Source organism: Liolophura sinensis, chromosome 8 (assembly GCF_032854445.1).
Source record: "Liolophura sinensis isolate JHLJ2023 chromosome 8, CUHK_Ljap_v2, whole genome shotgun sequence".
Classification (NCBI taxonomy): Eukaryota; Metazoa; Mollusca; class Polyplacophora; order Chitonida; family Chitonidae; genus Liolophura; species Liolophura sinensis.
Genome location: NC_088302.1, coordinates 53,231,511 through 53,252,010, shown reverse-complemented (window position 1 = coordinate 53,252,010; position 20,500 = coordinate 53,231,511). Strand labels below are relative to the sequence as shown.

General features: G+C 38.9%; 1 protein-coding gene across 1 annotated transcript; it reads right to left on the bottom strand.

Moving 5' to 3' along the window:
* Window positions 1-371: 371 nt before the first annotated feature.
* Window positions 372-19,383, bottom strand: LOC135473680 (advillin-like). The gene is made up of 17 exons (XM_064753545.1): window positions 19,282-19,383; window positions 17,255-17,402; window positions 14,913-15,016; window positions 14,522-14,656; window positions 12,064-12,150; window positions 11,614-11,679; window positions 10,629-10,724; window positions 10,356-10,439; window positions 10,046-10,107; window positions 9,761-9,860; window positions 8,960-9,043; window positions 8,600-8,644; window positions 8,136-8,201; window positions 7,707-7,832; window positions 6,429-6,500; window positions 5,185-5,283; window positions 372-1,252 (listed from the first exon to the last, which is right to left on the bottom strand). Exons 1-17 carry the CDS (start codon window positions 19,381-19,383, stop codon window positions 1,133-1,135), a joined length of 1,596 nt encoding a protein of 531 aa, XP_064609615.1. The 3' UTR covers window positions 372-1,132.
* Window positions 19,384-20,500: the final 1,117 nt, after the last annotated feature.

The window sequence follows — 20,500 nt, the reverse complement described above, 5'->3', positions numbered from 1 at the left end:
ATCGAAAATACAGAATGAAATGGATATTATCCTACTTGGGTAGGGCCTCAACTATCCGCGTAAATTACATATAACGGAATTAACCAAGACTGCATAATACAGTGTATCTCTATATACATGTAATGGTTTTTAACAGGGTAGACAAACAACCAGTATACATGTATTTGGAACATACAGTCAGATGATTCAGTTATTCCGCACGTGTATGATGGCTGTATATAGAATAGTCAGATGATTCAGTCTTCACTCACGTGTATGATGGCTCTATGTAGGATAGTCAGATGATTCAGTCATCACCCACGTGTATTATGGCTGTATATAGGATAGTCAGATGATTCAGTCATCACCCACGTGTATGATGGCTCTATGTAGGATAGTCAGATGATTCAGTCATCACCCACGTGTATTATGGCTGTATATAGGATAGTCAGATGATTCAGTCATCACCCACGTGTATTATGGCTGTATATAGGAGAGTCAGATGATTCAGTCATCACCCACGTGTATGATGGCTGTATTTATGTTAGTGAGATGATTCAGTCATCACTTATGTGTATGATGGCTGTATATATGTTAGTCAGATGATTCAGTCATCACCCACGTGTATGATGGTTCTATATGGGATAGTCAGATGATTCAATGAACACCCACGTGTATGATAGTTGTGTATAGGATAGTCAGCTGATTTAGTTATCAACTATGTGTATGGTGGCTGTATATATGATAATCAGATGATTTAGTTATCACCCACGTGTATGATGGCTCTATATGGGATAGTCAATGATTCAGTTATCATTCACGGGTATGGTGGCTCTATATGGGATAGTCAGATGATTCAGTCATCACCCACGTGTATGATGACTGTATATAGTCAGATGATTCAGGGAACATCCACGTGTATGATAGCTGTGTCTAGGATAGTCAGATGATTCAGTTATCACCCACGTGATGAAATCCCCATAAATTCGCGTTAATCATACATGCTTTTATAGGGTAGTCAAAATAAGATATAATATACGGTCTCTCGTCCCTGTATCATGACCTGCGCACCATTCATGTGTCAGCCACTCGGAAGTCTCCGGGTATTTCCGGCAAACATTCTCCGTAGATAGACCTGAAAATATTCGGAATCTTACGCCACGGACAACCTCGCAGCTCTCCTGATCTGGTTTTGTTTCCACTCCGGAAATTTGTAAAACTCCTCTCTTGAGACATTAAGTCGTTTTTGAAATTCTTCAGCCGATAGATGGCGCTGGAAAGAAAAAAAAAACAAACGTTAGAATTGCATAAAATCAGAGAGAAAAAGTTCATCGTGTAATAAACCAGCACCTCTTGAGGGTTGGTTTCGCCGAAACTGTACTGTCTGAATCCCAGTAAGCCTTTGAAGTTGTATGCTTCAGCAAAGAAATCTTTAAAGTCAGCAGTAAAACTCTTTGGGATGACATAAAAGTAAATGTTAATGTCTTCTCAGTCGTAAGCCGCTTCTGGCTGACTTGGCAGAGAGTATCTATGCTTTTATCTGTTCTGTATATACATTTAGTTTCATTAACAGAGGGCCACATGATGTGCTCAGATCCAATGCTATAGTTAACGTAATTGCCATTTTAGAAATACAGAGAGTTAGGAAAATATACACGACTGTGTATATGGTGTGTCAGCAGTTGAGGATATATTGTTACACTGACAAATCTTCAGGAAAAGGCTCCATATCGTCAGTTGTAACGCAACTACGTTCTATAAACAATCAGCCATTTACGACTTTGTGCAGAACTACAAATGGTTTAAATGCTACTCTAAAGATGATCACTGCTACAGGACGGCACAAAACATACACATATAGACGGACACTGACGCGAATTAGAAACCTCATACAAAATATAAATGCAATTTAGCACCTTGCTCATTTCAACGTATGCGTCATTCTCTACAGCAAAGCTCTGCCACTACCATGGGAATGGGGGTAGCAAATCTAGATTTACAGTTCATTAAGTATGCAAGGTTATCAAATTGTTCATAAATAACCAGTTATTCTGCACAAATTTGAAAATTTCACGTGAATTACTGGTCAGATTAAGGTAATTTACAGTATATGGAGTCCTAATATGAAGGTGGCTTACTATAGGCCTTCTTCAGGATTCAGCCCACGCATCACTGATGTCATGTGGGCTAAATTAATTATTGTTTATATAACATATGTAAATTATACGTTCGAATTAAATCCGATATTAATTCATTTTTAACTCAGATTTATCATTTATCTGATAATTAAAAATCATGCTTACAGCACTCAAGCGTGCTGTCAATCTACCCTATAGCTAATTGTCAGGATGAGACTGGCCATGCGTTGGTTTCTGCTTGTATCCATGCTCTCCTTATGTACAGGACAAGTTGTGTAACAAAGATACAGCATAAAATGTAAAACTGAAGAGTTCTGAGATACTACAAATTGTACCATTCATTTGTGTTTTTTAGTAGAGAATTCTGGCTTCGATAGATTACACACACAGAACAAACCATTCACTCGACAACATATGTCTGGCTTTGTTGGATATATCACGGGATGTTTATTTATTTAAATAGGTTTGTTCAAACCACTCAAACCTTTTTAATGGGATTGCGAAGCATATCTACGGTTTGATATTTTGCGTAAGACTTTGGAGAAATCATCATGACCAGCTACCGACGATGTAAAATAGGAAGTTCTGTATTGAGGTAAAACGCACCGTGATGTCGACGGCTGGAAAATAGGACTGTGTACAAAGCGAGCTGGCTCCAGATCAGCGACACTTGCATGGCTTGCATACATAGTCTGTGTCAACGTATTCATTCCACCGATCGATTGCGCCGGACTAAAGATTGAGTGTTGCCATGGTTACCAAGGAACTGACAGCGTCTTGATGTGGGTGTCAATGTAAAACGCCTTCCGCAGATATTGGCACACTAATATATAGATATAAGCTACAACCCTCTTGTCGCAACAGAAAAAAAGCCTCATGGCAGCTCTGTATGCTGACCTGCATGTGTAGATGTTTGGCTGCTGCATAAGGACTTGCTGACTCTGAATACACCATTTTTACAGATCTGTTCACATAGGACTACAGTCATATTGAGACACCTGATGATAAAATCTTAATTACTTGTCTCGTAGATAGGACAATACAGATTTCTATACTTTCTGTATATAAGTGGTCTGCTCATATTCACAAAGATTCTTTTAAAAATAGTTTAACCCTTGAAATCATCGTCCTTAATTTCCTAAAATTACACCACAAAATAGCTCTGCCTTTATATATATATATATATATATATATATATATATATATATATATATATATATATATATATATATATATATAGAGTACGGCATTGATCTGACAATTACAATGAAAAACGTTAGACTTTTGCACGCCCCCTTTGTATAAGCGCCATCATTAGTTTAAATGCAAAACAGTTACACACAAGTCACGCTGAATCAAAACGTGGTTATTTCTCTACAAGGTTCGTGGATGATGTGGAATATAAATTTCACAAACATTTGCATTCATTAGAATCAAAGCAATGTCCGTATTAATTCTAATAAAAAACTCAAAGAAAAAGTAAACAACGTTACTTCTGGAAGTTAATGACCATTTTCACACGAATGCTATTCGTTAAACACATTTTGCAAATCAATTAAGACCAAGAAAGAATGTTATAAATTTAAGTCTATTTTTAAATCTTCATACCCCGTATCTGTACCAAGATGAATCTTCCCATTAAATGGTTCATCTCTTTCAATAAATTCTTCATTCCTTTTCATGTAAAAAGACAAAGCTGACCATTAATTGGTTAAGGTCTCAGTGACGTCATAATTTTATCTTGACCATAACCAATATAAGGATAAAAAGATAGTTAAAGCGTTCATGGAAGTCTTAATCATGTGAAGAGAAGATTCATCCTGTTACTGATACAGCGGAGAAAGGGCGCTTTCATCTGCTGACTCACTGATACTGTGGATGGAAATTACTGAAACCATACAGAGATTAAAGACTTACATGTATGGCTTGGGCGTTTAACAAAGATAGCCATAGCCACAGACTAGCTCAGCAGTTTTGCACTTTCCTACGAGCTGTATTCACGCACCAACCGATAGTTCTATTATCAATAGTATAAAAAAAACCCATGGACTTGCGAAAACCAGACATATGTATACATAATAATGTAAAGGGATGAACTTGCACAAATAAGACAATTTTGATTTTAATCAGTTTGGTTTCCAGACGCCCATATACACAATGGACTATAAAGATCGCTTTCTCAAGCATTTTATACACAGGATATCTTATTTACGTGCCATAACGGGAAACTGGAAATCTTCGTCACACATGTTGATATTATACCGGGCCCTGTTACATAAACACATTTTATCTTTAAAATCTCATAATTTAAAGCACAAGGTTACCAGACGTCGCTTTCTTTTTGACTAAAAACGCATGAGTGAAACCTTGCCTTATCTTTAGAAATCTTACGCTCTTGGGCTCTGGCCTAGATATACACCATGGTCTCGTTTTCTCCCACACGCTCGACTATGTTTGTTTTCTGCGCAAATAGTAGCCACTGAAATGTAGGGGCATTTGAGCTACTCGCATGACCAGGACGAATCGTGCAGGACAATAGGTTTGCTCAGTTATTATAGCACTTTCACAAATTGCTCCGTGTCCTCGAAAATTTTCCACTCCGTCGTGAGGGCATAGTGCCTTGCTCTGTTTCAGGTCAGACACGGATATACATACCCAGACATGTTAATGCAAACTAAGGCCTCGGCTACCAAAGGATGACATCTTTAACATAGGTGACATCTTACGAGCAAGATGACAGGTACAACTTTCAGCTCTAGCAAATGAGCATCACCTATATTCCATGTGAACAACTTAAGCTGTTATAAGGAAAAAAGAATGTTTGTTGCAGCTCGGGGTTTTGTTAAATACGGATAGAGGGACTAGTAGTATGAAAATTAATTTTCCTTCGAAATATTAAAATTTCCCTAACGAACTATTTTGCAGAACCTTTCAATTCGCTCCCCAAAATGGCGTCAAAGAATGGTCAAGCCATTTTTCACGGCTTAACTTTAATCAGGTAAGGTGGATGGTGCCCGCCCCTCTTCATAGCAAAACAAAAACATATGTCATTCAGTACTATATATACCTCTTTGTGTGCCTTGTCCAGGCCGTGTTGATCACATCTTAACTCCATCAAGATTTTGTAGCTTTGTCTACGAAGTTGTGACAAAACTGCTGGTGCTGCCTGGAGGTAGACAAGGAAACGATGCAAGGTTACTAATCCATGAATCGTCTTTGGACGATTTAAAACCGCATACAATTATAACGACTATAATATAAGACTCTATAATATACACTGCAAATATCAAAAACGCATGACATGTATTTATAAAAAAACACACGCATTAACGTGGAACCCCCTTGCTGTTTTTATTTGGACGTAGACGTCTTATCCATAAAAGCCTTACATGTATATGGCGAGACTGTACATGCATACCTTTTTGTTAAAACATAGACTGGCATCCTTTTTATAACATTTTAATTTTACATTTTAAAATGTACATGTATATGTCTATGAGTTTTTACTGTGTATGACTGTTATATAAAAGGTGGCCAGTCTAACATTTTGTCTGTCTCATGTTATTATTCTATCACACCACGGCCATGATAATTTCTGAGGTGAATCATTTGAATCAACATTACCAAGTTAATTAAAATATATATAGATACATAGACGTGACTACATGATAGTATTGCTTGTATGATTTCGTATTCCATATTTGGTTATTAAATTAAATGCAAAACAGAATCACCATTTCGAATCTGTGTATATACACTGCATATAGTGCATCGACACACATTTGGAGAGCACGTTCTGTTATGCTATATATTGGGATAAATGTATAATGAAAATTTCTGAAGCTGGCCCCCAACATTAACGAAATATGTCCAAACTACGGTACTACATGCGACAAAATCTAATCACCCGATTTTACGTTTAAAATATCCTCCAGACAGAAAGGAGTCCTCCGCACGGGCGATGGATGTTACCTACTGGATGACCAGCTAACCTTAAAATGTGAATGGAGTACAGTATGTTGACGTAATGTCTGACATATGTCGGCCAACTGTCTTGAAGTATGAACTGAGTTCATGTAAATAGAGGCCCGTCATTTTAGACAGTTGATTACGACTCGGTCTGACAGATCACACAAGGCAAATAACCGCACATGACAGGCAAATAAGCTTATTACGTGTGCATGAATCTGTCAATGGCGAGACACGTACACGCCGCAAACTTTATTCCTGATTGCAACAGTGATTAACCGACTATAGCGCTAAACGAAGCAGGCGTGACAAATCCATCACTGGTGTAATCGCACAAATTACCTCTTTCTGGAAATCCTGTAGGCCATTTTCCTGCCGAATCAATGCCTGTAACATCTCCACTGTTTCACCACCCTGGGGAGTAATAGAACGATATCAGCACATTTACACGAAAATATCGGCCAAAACACACAGTGAGATGAAATTGAGGATAAAGATATGCGTATTTCATGGAAGTACTGGATTTTTTCTTTCTTTGCTGTTTTTCACTACAGACATAGTCTGCATGGTAATCGTATAATTACACAGAAAGAGAGAAGATTATATTGCGTTTCCCACTACGTGGATATAGATACATGTATAACTGTCCATTTGGTCATGTTACCGAAAGGTGTGGACCTGCAAACATACCATGCTATGACGTTTGCAAATGTCATCCTCATATGCGCCAGCATTTATCAGGAGTTCTAGTAATATTGTCATAAATTCATTCAAGAACCCAGCTAATATCTTTACGAAGCTAGTCACCGAAGTGGCTTTTTGGGGAGTATGACCTTGCAGACCATACTTGCAGTGTACTTTTAGAAACGTTTCCATGGATATCTTGGAATGTTGTTAATGTTACAAAAGTGGTACAATATGTACCAGTTGTGCTAAAATCAGAGAAGGTAACTATTTCCTGTAGTCTACACTGGCTCGTCAAACTCTCAATTCTGTATTTTAAAAAGTCACATGCTCTTGCACTTTTTTCACTGTGAATAGAAACTGCGCTTCTGCAAGGTCGATTTTCAAAAGTTCATAAATCACTTTTTCGCAACTTTCCTCGTAAATCAGGTCACCTTATGGAGTTCTAGCCCGTAAAGGAAGTCATTCAGCATAAAACTACGACAAATTTGTGTTAGGAAGTTTGGTGAAAGTGGCTAATTTTTGGTACCGGTACTTATAGGTATGACCTCTTCATTACAGAGGGGTCATCAATCGGCCGGTGTGAAAATAAATCTTTCTACAGGTAGGGAGCAGCTTCATGTTAGGACATCAGTGACACTCAGTTACATTCATTTATGCCCAATGGGCACATGGTTGCAAGGTTCTCCTCTGGCATAACACGTTTATACATGTGCACTACGTCACTGATTGACCAGTATCACGTCATCGAAAACGTGAATTATAACAAGCATGAAGTAAACTATATCTTTGGAACCGGTTTGCTCTTGTCTGAAAGGTTGTAATCATTGGAATGCTTTTGTTCTTTTATCACTGTCTGTACTACTATGATAGTTGCTCAACACGGATACCAATTTCATGGAATTCCCATATCACTTCTCCATGAGGTAGGCTTACCATTTGAAGACGACTGTCCCATGACTGAAAATGTCGTGTAAACGCTTCAGGTTCGTGGTGCTGTCTAACAAACCACAGCTGTACCTCGTCAACATGGCGACCAGCAGGGTCCATCTTCATGTAAGCCTTTTGGGCAACAAAATCAAAACAAGTAACTCAGAGGATTCCATTCAATGATGTAAAATTTATATAGACATCGATATTTGTATTTAAATATACACAAAACTAAAAAAGCACTAAACATGGCTTGTAATACGGCATACAAAATAATATACACACTCGTTGACATTTAAAATTATGCAAAAACTCACTGTAAATGTTAACAAATTATGTAGTTGTATATGCACATCCATAAATTTGATTAAGATAGTGGCATATATCATGGAATCAGTGGTGTTTTCTAAAAGCCATAGATTCTTGAAAACATACGGTTCCAATTTCTGCCATGTTCTGTTTCGTGTCTTCGCAGACTTCTTCCCCAGTCCACACCATCACCTGTATAAGTGGTTAAGAAAGCGTACAAGATCTATTCACACGAGTCCTAAACTTAAGCCGAGGAAGTAATTAATTCGCCAAATTCTTAATTAGCTAATTTCAACCAGCACGTTTTATGAGCCGTCCTTTTTGCGTTAGGTCCTTAGCGAGGTAAGATAAAATAATAAATACATGTGTAACACCTAACAAGATATGTTCTTCATATATCAACACTTCATACTCTACCCATCTAAGACAACATCATTGCCTATAGTGGGATAGTATACCCTTGTTACGACTGACAGAGGGTTTAAGCTGTGGATAACCATGTAGAAAGCATGGGTTATATGGTGTGCTTTGCTTACCGCCTGTTCATTGTTTGGAGTAATGTGATATTAACAATACTGTATAAAACTCACTTGATCGAACGAGTCCAGAATGAAGACAGCATCGTGGGCCAGATCCTGTTGGTGAAAACGATAATATAAAGCGTTATCTTTGGTCTTCCGGAGAATATTGATGTTATTCCCTGATGTTGTAGTCCAGTATAAAAATTATCGTGTATTTGTAATAGGAAATGAAGGAAACTATTATTGGTGAAAAATGGACAAATGCGAAGAGGAAAAATTTCCACTTTCAAAATAGCTACCAGAAACAGCACTGGCATATAAATCACAGAAATATGTCAACCACTTAATCTGGTCCGGCAAGTGAAACGTTTTTTCCAATATGAAAAATATGACAGTTTAAGACATTGTAGAATCGTAGCCAAGGCTGACCTCCTGGGTGAAGTCTGGTATCTGTTGGAAGTCGCCGCGAAGAGGACAGTAGTGGAATAGCACCGACTCTCTTCTGATCAAATCCTGAAGGTGTTGGAAAACACACATTATATACAGATGTCTCGTAACTTCGGCTCCATTAGTCGGTTTAAATGCTGTGCCGTTCATTTAAATGAAAACCTTTACGTATACGAATTAAATTTAACTGAAAACAGTCTGCAGAAATTCGTAATGCTTACACACATTGCAAGCGTTTCTGTTCAAATGCATAATAACATCATCCGTATGTGTCAGTATCAAATAGGTACAAACAACAATTTGAATACCATTGTATATTTGAGGTGTACATGAATACTGTGGCGATCGTGGCGAGGTGGCCCTGTTGGGGTTTAGCCAAATGGAACGCGTAGCCTAGCATTCTACTTAACTAAGTGAAAATTTGATTGGTCCGACAGTGCATGTAGATAGCTACAGCACATTTTACACTATTGTGCTCACCCACCTTTGAACCAGTTAATCGCACCACAAGGTTTCCTTAAAACACTGAGGGCTGCACTTTAGCTCTGTAGGTTGACTCACAATGGTTCTAACTGTGGATTGGTGAGCATGTTGCGTTTTGAAGCGATGGCCATTTAGGGAAAATGCCGATGGCCTGGTAGTAGACTTCTGGTATGTGACGAAGAGGGACTACACTACATTTTGAATCTTTAACATGACCAGGCTACTAAAATGTGATTCCAAATACCGTACTCCATTCAGGTCAAACAGCGCAGAGTGGGTATAGAGGTATATTTGACATACCCTGATCATGTCTGTCTCCCTATATCTGTTCCAACCACCTATAGTTTGCCAGAACACCACTGATTCTTTTCCTTCTACTTCTACTTGAACGTTGTACATCCTGGAAAGATGATGTTAAATGAAAATTAATCTGCCCTAAATTGGACATTTTGAATAAAATAGTTCGACTGGAAACTGGCTCTTTCACTAAATTAAGACAACAGACAAATTAGCAATTTGACATCCACATGCAAATCTGCTCATAGGATTTTTTCGGCATTTTTGAGGAAATGAATAAATACCTACTTGTTTGGCCACAGCAATCCGGGCAATGTTTTGGAGAAGCCTCGCTCATGACCTCCGCTATTCTGAAGGAAAGATTATTGTTTCAGATAGCTGCTTTCAACAATATAGTCATAACTAATGATAAAACATGTACAATGCAACCTGTCACATGGAAAACAGTTAGGTGAAGTTTTTTTGTACATTATAATTTGGTTATACAACTGAACATGATGTTCTACAGCAACACTCTACATCTCAACAATGTCTACAATATTTCATTAATCTTGTATTATGATATTTGATATTTGATTTCACAAGTGTAGTGTCTTACCTTTCCATACCAAATGTGACAAGTAGTTTTCTTCACGACAACAAATGCTTTTCGTGAACACAGAGATGAAGCTGCTACAGGAACCTGTTGGTTGAACAAAAAAGTTTGGCCCATAAATCAGACAAATAAAGTTCTGAACATCAACAAATGTTCATTTTCGCAGATGAAATAAAAAATGTCTCCTCTTTGCACACATTTCACCGAAAAGACAGCGAAAGTGCTCTAGTAAGAATTTTTTAAAATTCGATAATCCGCCGAGAATTATCGTGGTACCTGGCAAACCCGAGTGTTGCTGTCATGCATTTCCTCGACCGAGAACATTTGCGCCATGGATTCTTCCTTGCCTGCATCCGCTTGGCGACCATTGTACTGAAAGTAAGAGAATGTCGATAGAGATTAAGACATCACAATGTTAATACCATGGACAAACTGATGAGCAGCCTACACTGAACAGAAAGTTCAAACAAGCCATATCTGACTCAACGCTTCAGCATGGGTCTTGAAAATCTTTCTTGATCAATGGCGAAATGTTTTGAAACTCACACCTATTCCTAATATGACCAGGAGCTAGTCATTATAAAGCCAACTGGACAAATGGAGTGTACGGTGTACATATATAGATGATTTATAGAGCAGACAAGGTTGTACCCAAAGTGAGTGTCACATTGTTTGGGTGGGGTCAATAATTGTAAAAATGGTGCGGACGTCCACCTACAGAATAGCTGTCCAAATAGTTCGCATAAGAGAACGTCCAACTTTTGAACTGGTCGCGTAGGAGGTATTATAGTGGGGAATCTAGTCAACTGTTGGTCAATCAAAAGAGGGTGGCTATGGTACACGTCGGCATCTTTGACAGCAAATTGCTGTATCCACAAGCGTTTTCACTTTCATATCTATGCAGATAGATGTGCCAGCATTTTATGCAGCACTGGAAACAACTCGATCTTCTTCAACTAAACCCCTTTGTTATTGTTGTTCACAGCATACTTTATTGTTTTGGAGTTACAAGGCATACAATGTGGCCATGGGCTTTGTTAATAAAGATGCATGTTTACAGCAAACTGTAACTGTTAACAGACATGTAATGTGTAAACTGGACTACACTTAATATACCACTGCACCAAGTATCCATATCAGAATGTTTTCTGATTACAAAGGAGAATTTTACAAAAACGTTTTTTTTGGTGATAGAAGAACAACTGGTAAATTCTACAGTACAACTGAAAATGCAAGTTATATAAGAAACACAAAAACTAACCACCAGTATTTTTCGATGAATCAGACCCATGAAATGCGATGGTTCTCGTCCATCCAAGACTCGTATCTTGAAAATAAAACAACATCTGACATAACTAGTCACATATATGGTATAAAAGTAAACATTAAGTGCTTGGCTGGAAAATCTTGGAAAATTTGAGTACAAATCAATATCAGCATTAGCAATGCAGGGATAAATAGTTACTTGCAGCGAGAGCTTGAGCTAGCTTTGACACAAAACAAAATGAGCTTAACGCCACATTGGAAGTATTGGAACCATATCGTGTCGACTGTATCTTTGGGCGTGAATGATTTTGGCTTAACGGCACGTAGGGAGTTAATCGCACAACCATATTGTGGCTATTGTATTTATTTAAAAATCGGAGGCAGTGTTAAAACAGACTGAATCGCACCTGGTGTTCTGAATTCTTTGTTACATATACAAACATACCAAAACGGTGGAGATGCCCTGGTCTTCATCCATGTCCGTGGCAACTCTCCAAGCCCTTTGTCTCTCTTCAGGTGAACTCTGTTTTCCCTAAACGACAATACAAACACCAATGGTGTGGTTAGACGAGCAAATAACTACCAAAACAATGATTTAGAAAAGCATTAATGTCAGCAATACTGACAGTGACGACCAATGCCCCGTGGTACAGGCATCGCAAGCGTTGACCCACAACAAAAGAGTCAAATATTCACGCTGTGACTGCGTTTCCTTGTTTTAAACTAATATACATACTTGCCGAGATATGTAGAGGCTGGTCGTTATTTGTTCTTAAAAGATACATTGAAGAAACGCTTGCTTTTTATTTCTTAATACGTAGTATATGATCTGGCCTAACATACAAAACTACAATAAACGCTGAAGATCTTCCTTCTTGGGACGTAAAACTAGTATTTCCAACAGGCCCCAGCGGTCATTCCAGAAATTACGTAGCCAGTCTTCATATTTCTTAATAACGTATTTTATATTTCTTAATAACCCCTCTATTTTATGCATATATTCGGGCTCTCCCGCCAACATGTGTTGATGCAGCAAAGTTTATTTTTAGGATATTCAACACGATATGGCTGGACGGCACTGCGGCATAATGTTCATTGTATCAGGACTATGTTTCCTTTACACAGGGCTATGATGTATTATCAAACATCAGTATACTATTTGTTATAGAATATAGTGTTACACACCTTTTCCACAGACTTCTTTATATGTATAAATGTAATGATAAGTTTAAGATAGCCCAGCTTTCATTTCCAACCTAAATGGCTGAAATGCCATTTCAGTACAGTGTCTTGTTCACTATAAACCCACTCAGTAGCTTACACCCCAAGCAGTTAAGCGGTAACACGTTCAGGCTTTCTTCTGTATAACCAGCCAAGTTTTTTCTTTATGTGCAAGTTTTTTGGAGCCATTTTCTTTATTGCATAATCTGCCAAGAACGCCAAATGTGCTCAAGGTGGGGAACTATTAGGGTTGACGTTTTTGTCACAAGAGCAGTGGGCCATAAAATTTGTTCAGCTGAGCGGGCGCGAGCAATTGAGCAATTGTGTGTAATCGCTAATTGCTGTAATTTGTCAGAGTAAATTAATTTATCCAACAAGAAAAAACAACAACTCAATTTTCGACTGCGGTATCCCCAGGTCACCGCGTGCGGCAGTCTGACGTACCAGCTGCGTGCGTATTTCAATGTGGATATATGCTAACTGCTAGAGTTGGATCACATTCGACACTATATACCACTCCAGTACTCGCAACCTAAGCTTGCTGTTGGAGCAAGACTTGCCTGCATGCATTTTCCTACAGACTGAACCAAGCCGTATTTTACCTGATGCAATATGCTGAATTTCCTTGCACTCACATAAAAACAGTGACGGATTTTGCCCTGGATCATAATGCAAGTAAACATTTATCCCCATAAATTCCAGTGGGTTCCGCCGAAGTAGCATAAACGCATATTAAATTAAATGCAATTAATTAAGACAAATTTATCAAATTGCTTGGTATCAAGATTGTTAGATGGATGTACATGTAGTTATTTCTTCGTTATAGCAACAAAGACAGCAAATATTTCTGTTCCATATGCATTATTGTTGTTGATCGTTTTCTTTTACCGTCTTCCCGTATAAGCTGCTAAATGCACTTTGTCCACTCAGACGGTAGCCAATTTCGCAAACTTTAGTGCCACAAGGAGCTGACCGTATGTGGCGCTTATTTTTCTCAGCAAATCAGTTCTAAAAGCTTTATTGGTATACCATCGTGGATCACAATATATACCACACTTTCAAACGTTATCATAAAGCGCGGTAAAATTAGCCCTCGAGGTCAGCAGGGGTCAACTTGGGTTAGGTAAAGTACACTAGTGAATTATTTTGGCGGGCATCTGTTAACTGTTATTCCTTCAGTATTCCACACTCGGTTTGTCTATCATATGGTTGGTGTCCGCAGCTATAACGTAAATGAACAAGAAAATGAAGTCTTCATTACCTGGAGAGGGCGGCACAGATGAAAAGCCTTGAGAGCATCGCTAATTTAAAAGGAATATAACGAATCATATAGTGGATGAGCGCCATGCGGGAAAGCATCACAATGCATTTAACATTCTGTATGCAAAATGACACACCGACAAGAGTAAAATTTGTATTTATTTCATTGGTGTTTAACGCCGTACTCTAGAATATTTCAAGCATACGATAATGGCCAACATTATTTCTGAGAGGAAACCGGGCAGAACCCGGGAAAAACCACGACCATCCGCATGTTACTAGCAGACCTTCCCATGTGGGACCGGAGAGGAAGCCAGCATGGTGAAAATTGTACGCTTTCTAAATGGCTTCCATATTATAAACGTAATACTGGCATCAAAGAGAAAGCGATTTTAACAAATAACGCTGTGGATTGTACTTACCAGCCAGTAGTAGATGATCGGGGATCGGTATTCTCCCACCTGTCGATGGACCATGACGTAACAATTTCCATTAAAGAAGACGCCATGTTTGTCACGTGGCACCACGGTAACACCGTTGTCTTCAAGACACCAGATCTAGAAGAGAAGGCATGGAAGACGCATCATAAACGCATCTTTGTCCACACTGTCAATTCTTAACATGGTCAAGAACGATTGATCGATTGTTTATAGTGTGTAAATCCAAAATTATCAGCTTTCATTCGTATTTTGAGACAACACCGAGTTATAAGAACAACTACATATTTTTGGACACAAAAAGTTGAAGTCTGATAGAAATAAGATTGTGTGGTCGTATTCTGATGGTATGTAATAAAACTGATGATCTCGGTACCTCTGGCACTCCCTCATCTCCTTGCATACCGTCATCTGGTCCCCACGCAGGCCTTGTCTTGCGCACCACTGACCTAATTTCTCTTCCAGAAAACAACAATTTACCTGCCAAAAAGCAGAAAATAAGCTTAGAACACCTCTCGAAGCCGAATATACTGTGCAAGTGAAATCTGTCTCATCGTCACGTCATCATTACATATAACACAGGTAAGGTACCAGTATCGTGAAGCAAAACAAACCTTCAATTTAAAGAAAAAAATAACGAAATGAGGTTAATCAGAACGGCCATGGAAGTGCACAATGAATCCTTATTACTGTGTAAGGTGTATAAAGCTCACCTCAGCATTAATTCACTTGAATCCAAACAGTTATGTGAAAACAAGTTATAAAAAGTCAGTGTACATATTTTCAGATACACGTTCAGCGTTTTTTCACGATGACGAATACTTCATTTTTTTCACCTCCTTTATTATTATTATTATTATCATTTTTGGATTTCTATTTGTGGCTATAGCACAGATTTTTATACTGACTATCGGCTTCAAACCAGCGATCTCAGGCAGGGAACTAGTTTAGGAGGCAATACACACATTAACATTCATATGAGTATTAACATATGGACCATTCAGCAAATAAACCTCATCTGCATGTAAAAAGGATGTGCCTATGCCATAACCATCGGCTGAAATGTCCAGGCTCCAAAATCCCTTGGGTCTGTCACCCTTTACTATAGGGTCACCAAAACACAAAGATTGGAGACAGTATTGTCCAGCATTCAGATTTGATGACACTTAATTCACAAGAGCTAAAGGCTAGAACAGGAATTTACGACATGCCACACTTGACCAAAGATATGAACATACATTAGTTCACCCGCCAAAATATGAGCTCTGACGGTAAGGTCAAAGTTGAGCGAGGGATCAAAACCACCTTCTAAAAGGTATCCACCTGTTTGACCTTTAATCTGTCTCTTTCACAATTACCTACAGTGTACATGTAAAATGCCATGAGGTGATCAAAGTAACCTCTGTTTGTTGGTTTTTTTAGGGGGGGGGGGGGGGGCGGAATCCTCGCTTAGTCTACGTAATGTATTGCTATGGTAACATTCCAACCTATCTGCACTCTTCTGTATCAACCGTTTTGGTCTGGTAAATGGTAGATAGAAGTTTAACATTTCATATTCGAGTTCTGTATATACAAAGATAAGCATGTCTTTAAATGTATAACTCATTTGTGGAGAGATCCGCCATCTTGATGATGATAATATTTAAGCTAAAGCAGAACGTAAATACTTTACACACGCTTTCAGGAGCACCATGACTACTCCCTACAAGCCAATAATCTATACCCACAATGAACAATTGACATAGACCGGGACATACATGTAAATGTGGCCTATGGCGGTAGTCTGTGATGTTTTGATTACATCACAAATATTTCAGGCCAAGCTGACTGTCTTCTATCGTACCTGCCGAGTATGTTCTGACTCCACCACAAATGCTTCAGACCAGCTGTGTGTCTACTATCGTACCTGCCGTGTAAGCTCTGACTCCACAACACATGCTTCAGATCAAACTGTGAGTCTACTGTCGTACCTGCCATGGATGCTCTGACTCCACCACACATGCTTCAGATCAAACTGTGTGTCTACTATCGTGCCTGCTATGTATGCTCTGACTCCACCACAAATGCTTCAGACCAAACTGTGTGTCTACTATCGTACCTGCCGTGTATGCTCTGACTCCACCATACATGCTTCAGACCAAACTGTGTGTCTACTATCGTACCTGCCGTGTATGCTCTGACTCCAGCACACATGCTTCAGACCAAGCTGTGTGTCTACTATCGTACCTGCTATGTATGCTCTGACTCCACCATACATGCTTCAGATCAAACTGTGCGTCTGCTATCGTGCCTGCTATGTATGCTCTGACTCCACCACACATGCTTCAGGCCAAGCTGATTCGTATATCGTACCGACAGAACCTGCCTTGCATGTTCTGACTCCACCACAAATGCCTGAGGCCAAGCTTTGTGTCCACTATCGTACCAATAGAACCTGCCGTGTATGTTCCTGACTCCACCACAAATGCTTGAGGCCAAGCTTTGTGTCTACTATCGTACCTACAGAACATGCCGAGTATGTCCTGACTCCACCACAAATGCTTGAGGCCAAGCTTTGTGTCCACTATCGTACCTATAGAACATGCCGTGTATGTTCTGACTCCACCACAAATGCTTGAGGCCAAGCTTTGTGTCCACTATCGTACCTATAGAACATGCCGTGTATGTTCTGACTCCACCACAAATGCTTGAGGCCAAGCTTTGTGTCCACTATCGTACCTATAGAACCTGCCGTGTATGTCCTAATTCCACGTATACCACTTTCCATCCATGTCAGGAACGCACGCTTGAAGAAAGACGGTTCTTTTCCCTGGGATATGATGACAATAGGAACAGATTGACTGTAGCCACGTTTGGTAATAAACTCCTGAAATATATCGTAGGAAGCAAGACATTAGCAACAGACCTAATTAACCAAACGGGGAACCTGTGTTGGAAACACCATGAATACATTTGTGAATCATGAAGAAATTTTGATAAGCTAACAAAGTCTGACCGGATGGTGCAAACCATGTGTGGAAAAAAACAAAACCTCACAGAAAAGATTAATAAAAGCAGATATTCATGTATTTGATTGATGTTCTGCAAACTGTTTTTCGAAAATGCCAGTTCATTACACGACGACAGCTGTATAGCTCCAGGAAGCTAGGGAACCCAGCAGAAGACACTACAACGACAAACTGCCCGACATTAGGGCAATATATAACCAGTTAGCTGACGAATTTCCTGACATCAGGGTGATGATAAATATGGCCAATATGCGCTTGACATGAGGATCATAAAGTTGTTTTACTCCTACAAAGTTTATATTTCACAATGAGGAAGTTTTACCTTGGCCACACGAGCAGCTTCTGAGGGTCTTCTTTAATTGTTTGATGCCCCACCCAGATCATAATTGGAGAGTCAGGTCCCGTGTCTAGGAGGTAGGTACTCTGGTCAAACATGCATACAAATATGCTCGATTACCATGCAATGTCAGCGTGGGGATGGATTCTATTGATACTAAATTTACACATTTATTTATTTGTTTACCTGGTTATCTGATTGCCGTCCATACTCAAGAATTTTTTCACTCAGATGGCAGCAGTCAGGTTTATGTGTTGTGAAAGTGGAGAGCACGCGACCGTCTTGATCGAGGGCCTAACACTCACAGAGAACTACATGTAGGCCTATAATTGTCTGAGCCATTATTTATTTGATTTATTTTGTTTGCTGTTTGATAACGCTGTTCTCATGTTCACTCGGGTCTATAGAGGAAAGGAACAGTCGGAAGTGCTCGGAGTAAACCACGGCTTCATTGCCCCATGTACGCTACCCCGTATCTAACAAACATCGGGGCATACATATTAGCTCATATAGACATGATATCATACATTAATACATTAATCGGGTCACAATCTTTGTTTCATGCATTATGAACGCAATCAATCTAGACTAGATTTGATCTTTGACTATTAACGAAACCAGCAGAATTAACATACGGCCCATCTAGGTTTCCATACTTTATGTGCTTACCCTCAGATGTCAGAAGTTCACCACGTAAAGGTTTCCAGGCGACTTCAGACATTCCACTCAGGTCATACCCCAAGGACAACCTTTTAAATAAAAATATGACAGACTACTGTGCTATGATCGTTTTCCTTCAGCCAGGAAATTACAACTACTGTAAAACTATTTGCAATCTTAAAAATACAAACATATTTGGAAAAACAAAAAATGGAAATATACCAGTCACTAGAACAAAACCACAAGGTTATCAGAGATATGTACATGTGCACAGGAAGTGAATAGATGAAGTACGGCGATATTAATTGTTATTCATAACGTACCGTTTGTCTTCATTTTCTGTACCGGATACAAGTATTGTTTACTGTTTAAATTTTCAGAAGCTTTTTCCGAAAACATACAGTATTTCTAAGAGACTAATAGAACCTGAGTACTGTATCTGCACCACATGGCTAAGTTATTTCGTGAGAAATCTGGTGATCACAGAAAGTTATCTTGAGGTTTGTTTGGTTGGTTGGAAAATTGTTAGTGTCAGCAGTAAAATGAACATTTTATGGACCTTTTGGTTTTGGTTTTAAAAATAAACATCGTAAGTCCAAATTTTAGGTCAGATACAGTATTTTAATCCAGCTTCATCTGGTTAAGCTACAGATTTACACTAAAATGTCCGTGGAGATGTGCTGGTTTTACCCAGAAAATACATGATTTTATTTCAATGAAATAAAGAAATGGATGCTTACCAGTAAAGGATCTGGCTGTAAACAGGGAAACCTCTGAAGTCTGACTTGTGAAATGTTCACATCTTTGCGATCATATACTTCTGGAGAGGCCACGTGAGACATGCCATTAACGCCTGTTATCCTTTCTCAGTAATAAAGTGTGAGATTTCGCGTCATTTTCAGCTGGTGAAAAAACAATTTGAGGACCAATTAGCTGTAGATGCTTTTTTTCTATATTGTGTGACTAATAAGAACAATTCAGTGACACAGATATATGTTATGGACATTATATTTTAAGGAATCGGTTAAGTTTAAATAAATGCTATAGCTAATATCTGTGTTGTACCGGGTTTTAATTTATCAGAAAACTTGCAGGCTCTATCGGAATTCCCCACGCAAAATTTAGGGTTATACCATCAATTAGTACATAATTAACAAATGTGGGGCACAAGTACTCACCCATAACTGAACAAAACCTGTTTTTTCTCTCTACAGCTAATGTTGGTAATATTGTTTATGGGGTGCGTTATCTCCTATTCCCTCATCTCACTCACTGGAATACCCATCTCATCCCACAATTTCTCGAAAAAGCGACGGGCATTAATTTGGGTCTGTCTGTCGATCTGTCGCCTTTTGGTTTCCTTGCTATAACACCTCTGAATATTGTCCAATTCTGATAAAGTTTTGTGCGCTAGTTCACTTTGTCGATAATCACTTTGAAGAAAACCAACCCGATCTGCTGTAAGGTTTGCATATCTAATGAGTTCCGTGATTCTGGTTGGTCGTTGATTTTCGTGCGACGACAGCTTCAAATATTCTCTAAATTCGATAAAATATTGTGTGCATGCTCGTTTTATGGAACTTTTGGCTTCGAAAATCAACCGGATCCGTGCATATTTTATAGTTTTGTATATTTAACGATATCCTTGATTCTGGTTAGTCGCTGGATTCCACGCAGTAACTGCTTTAAATAGTGTCCACTTTTGATCACATTTTAGCATGGTGTGTTCATTCAGTATTATGGCCTTCAGATCAACTTTGAAAACCAGCTTGCTCCGTGCATAAGTTTTGAACATTCAGCGTAAAATCTATAAATTGGCACAATTGGCTACTTCATCTTTATATCACGCAGTTCATATATTCCCCAGGCTGTTACGTACCTACAATGATAAGTCGAGCTCGACCCTTACGCTGTACATCTCGGATTCTCCTACTTAGAGACAGAGCCTACAAGCATATT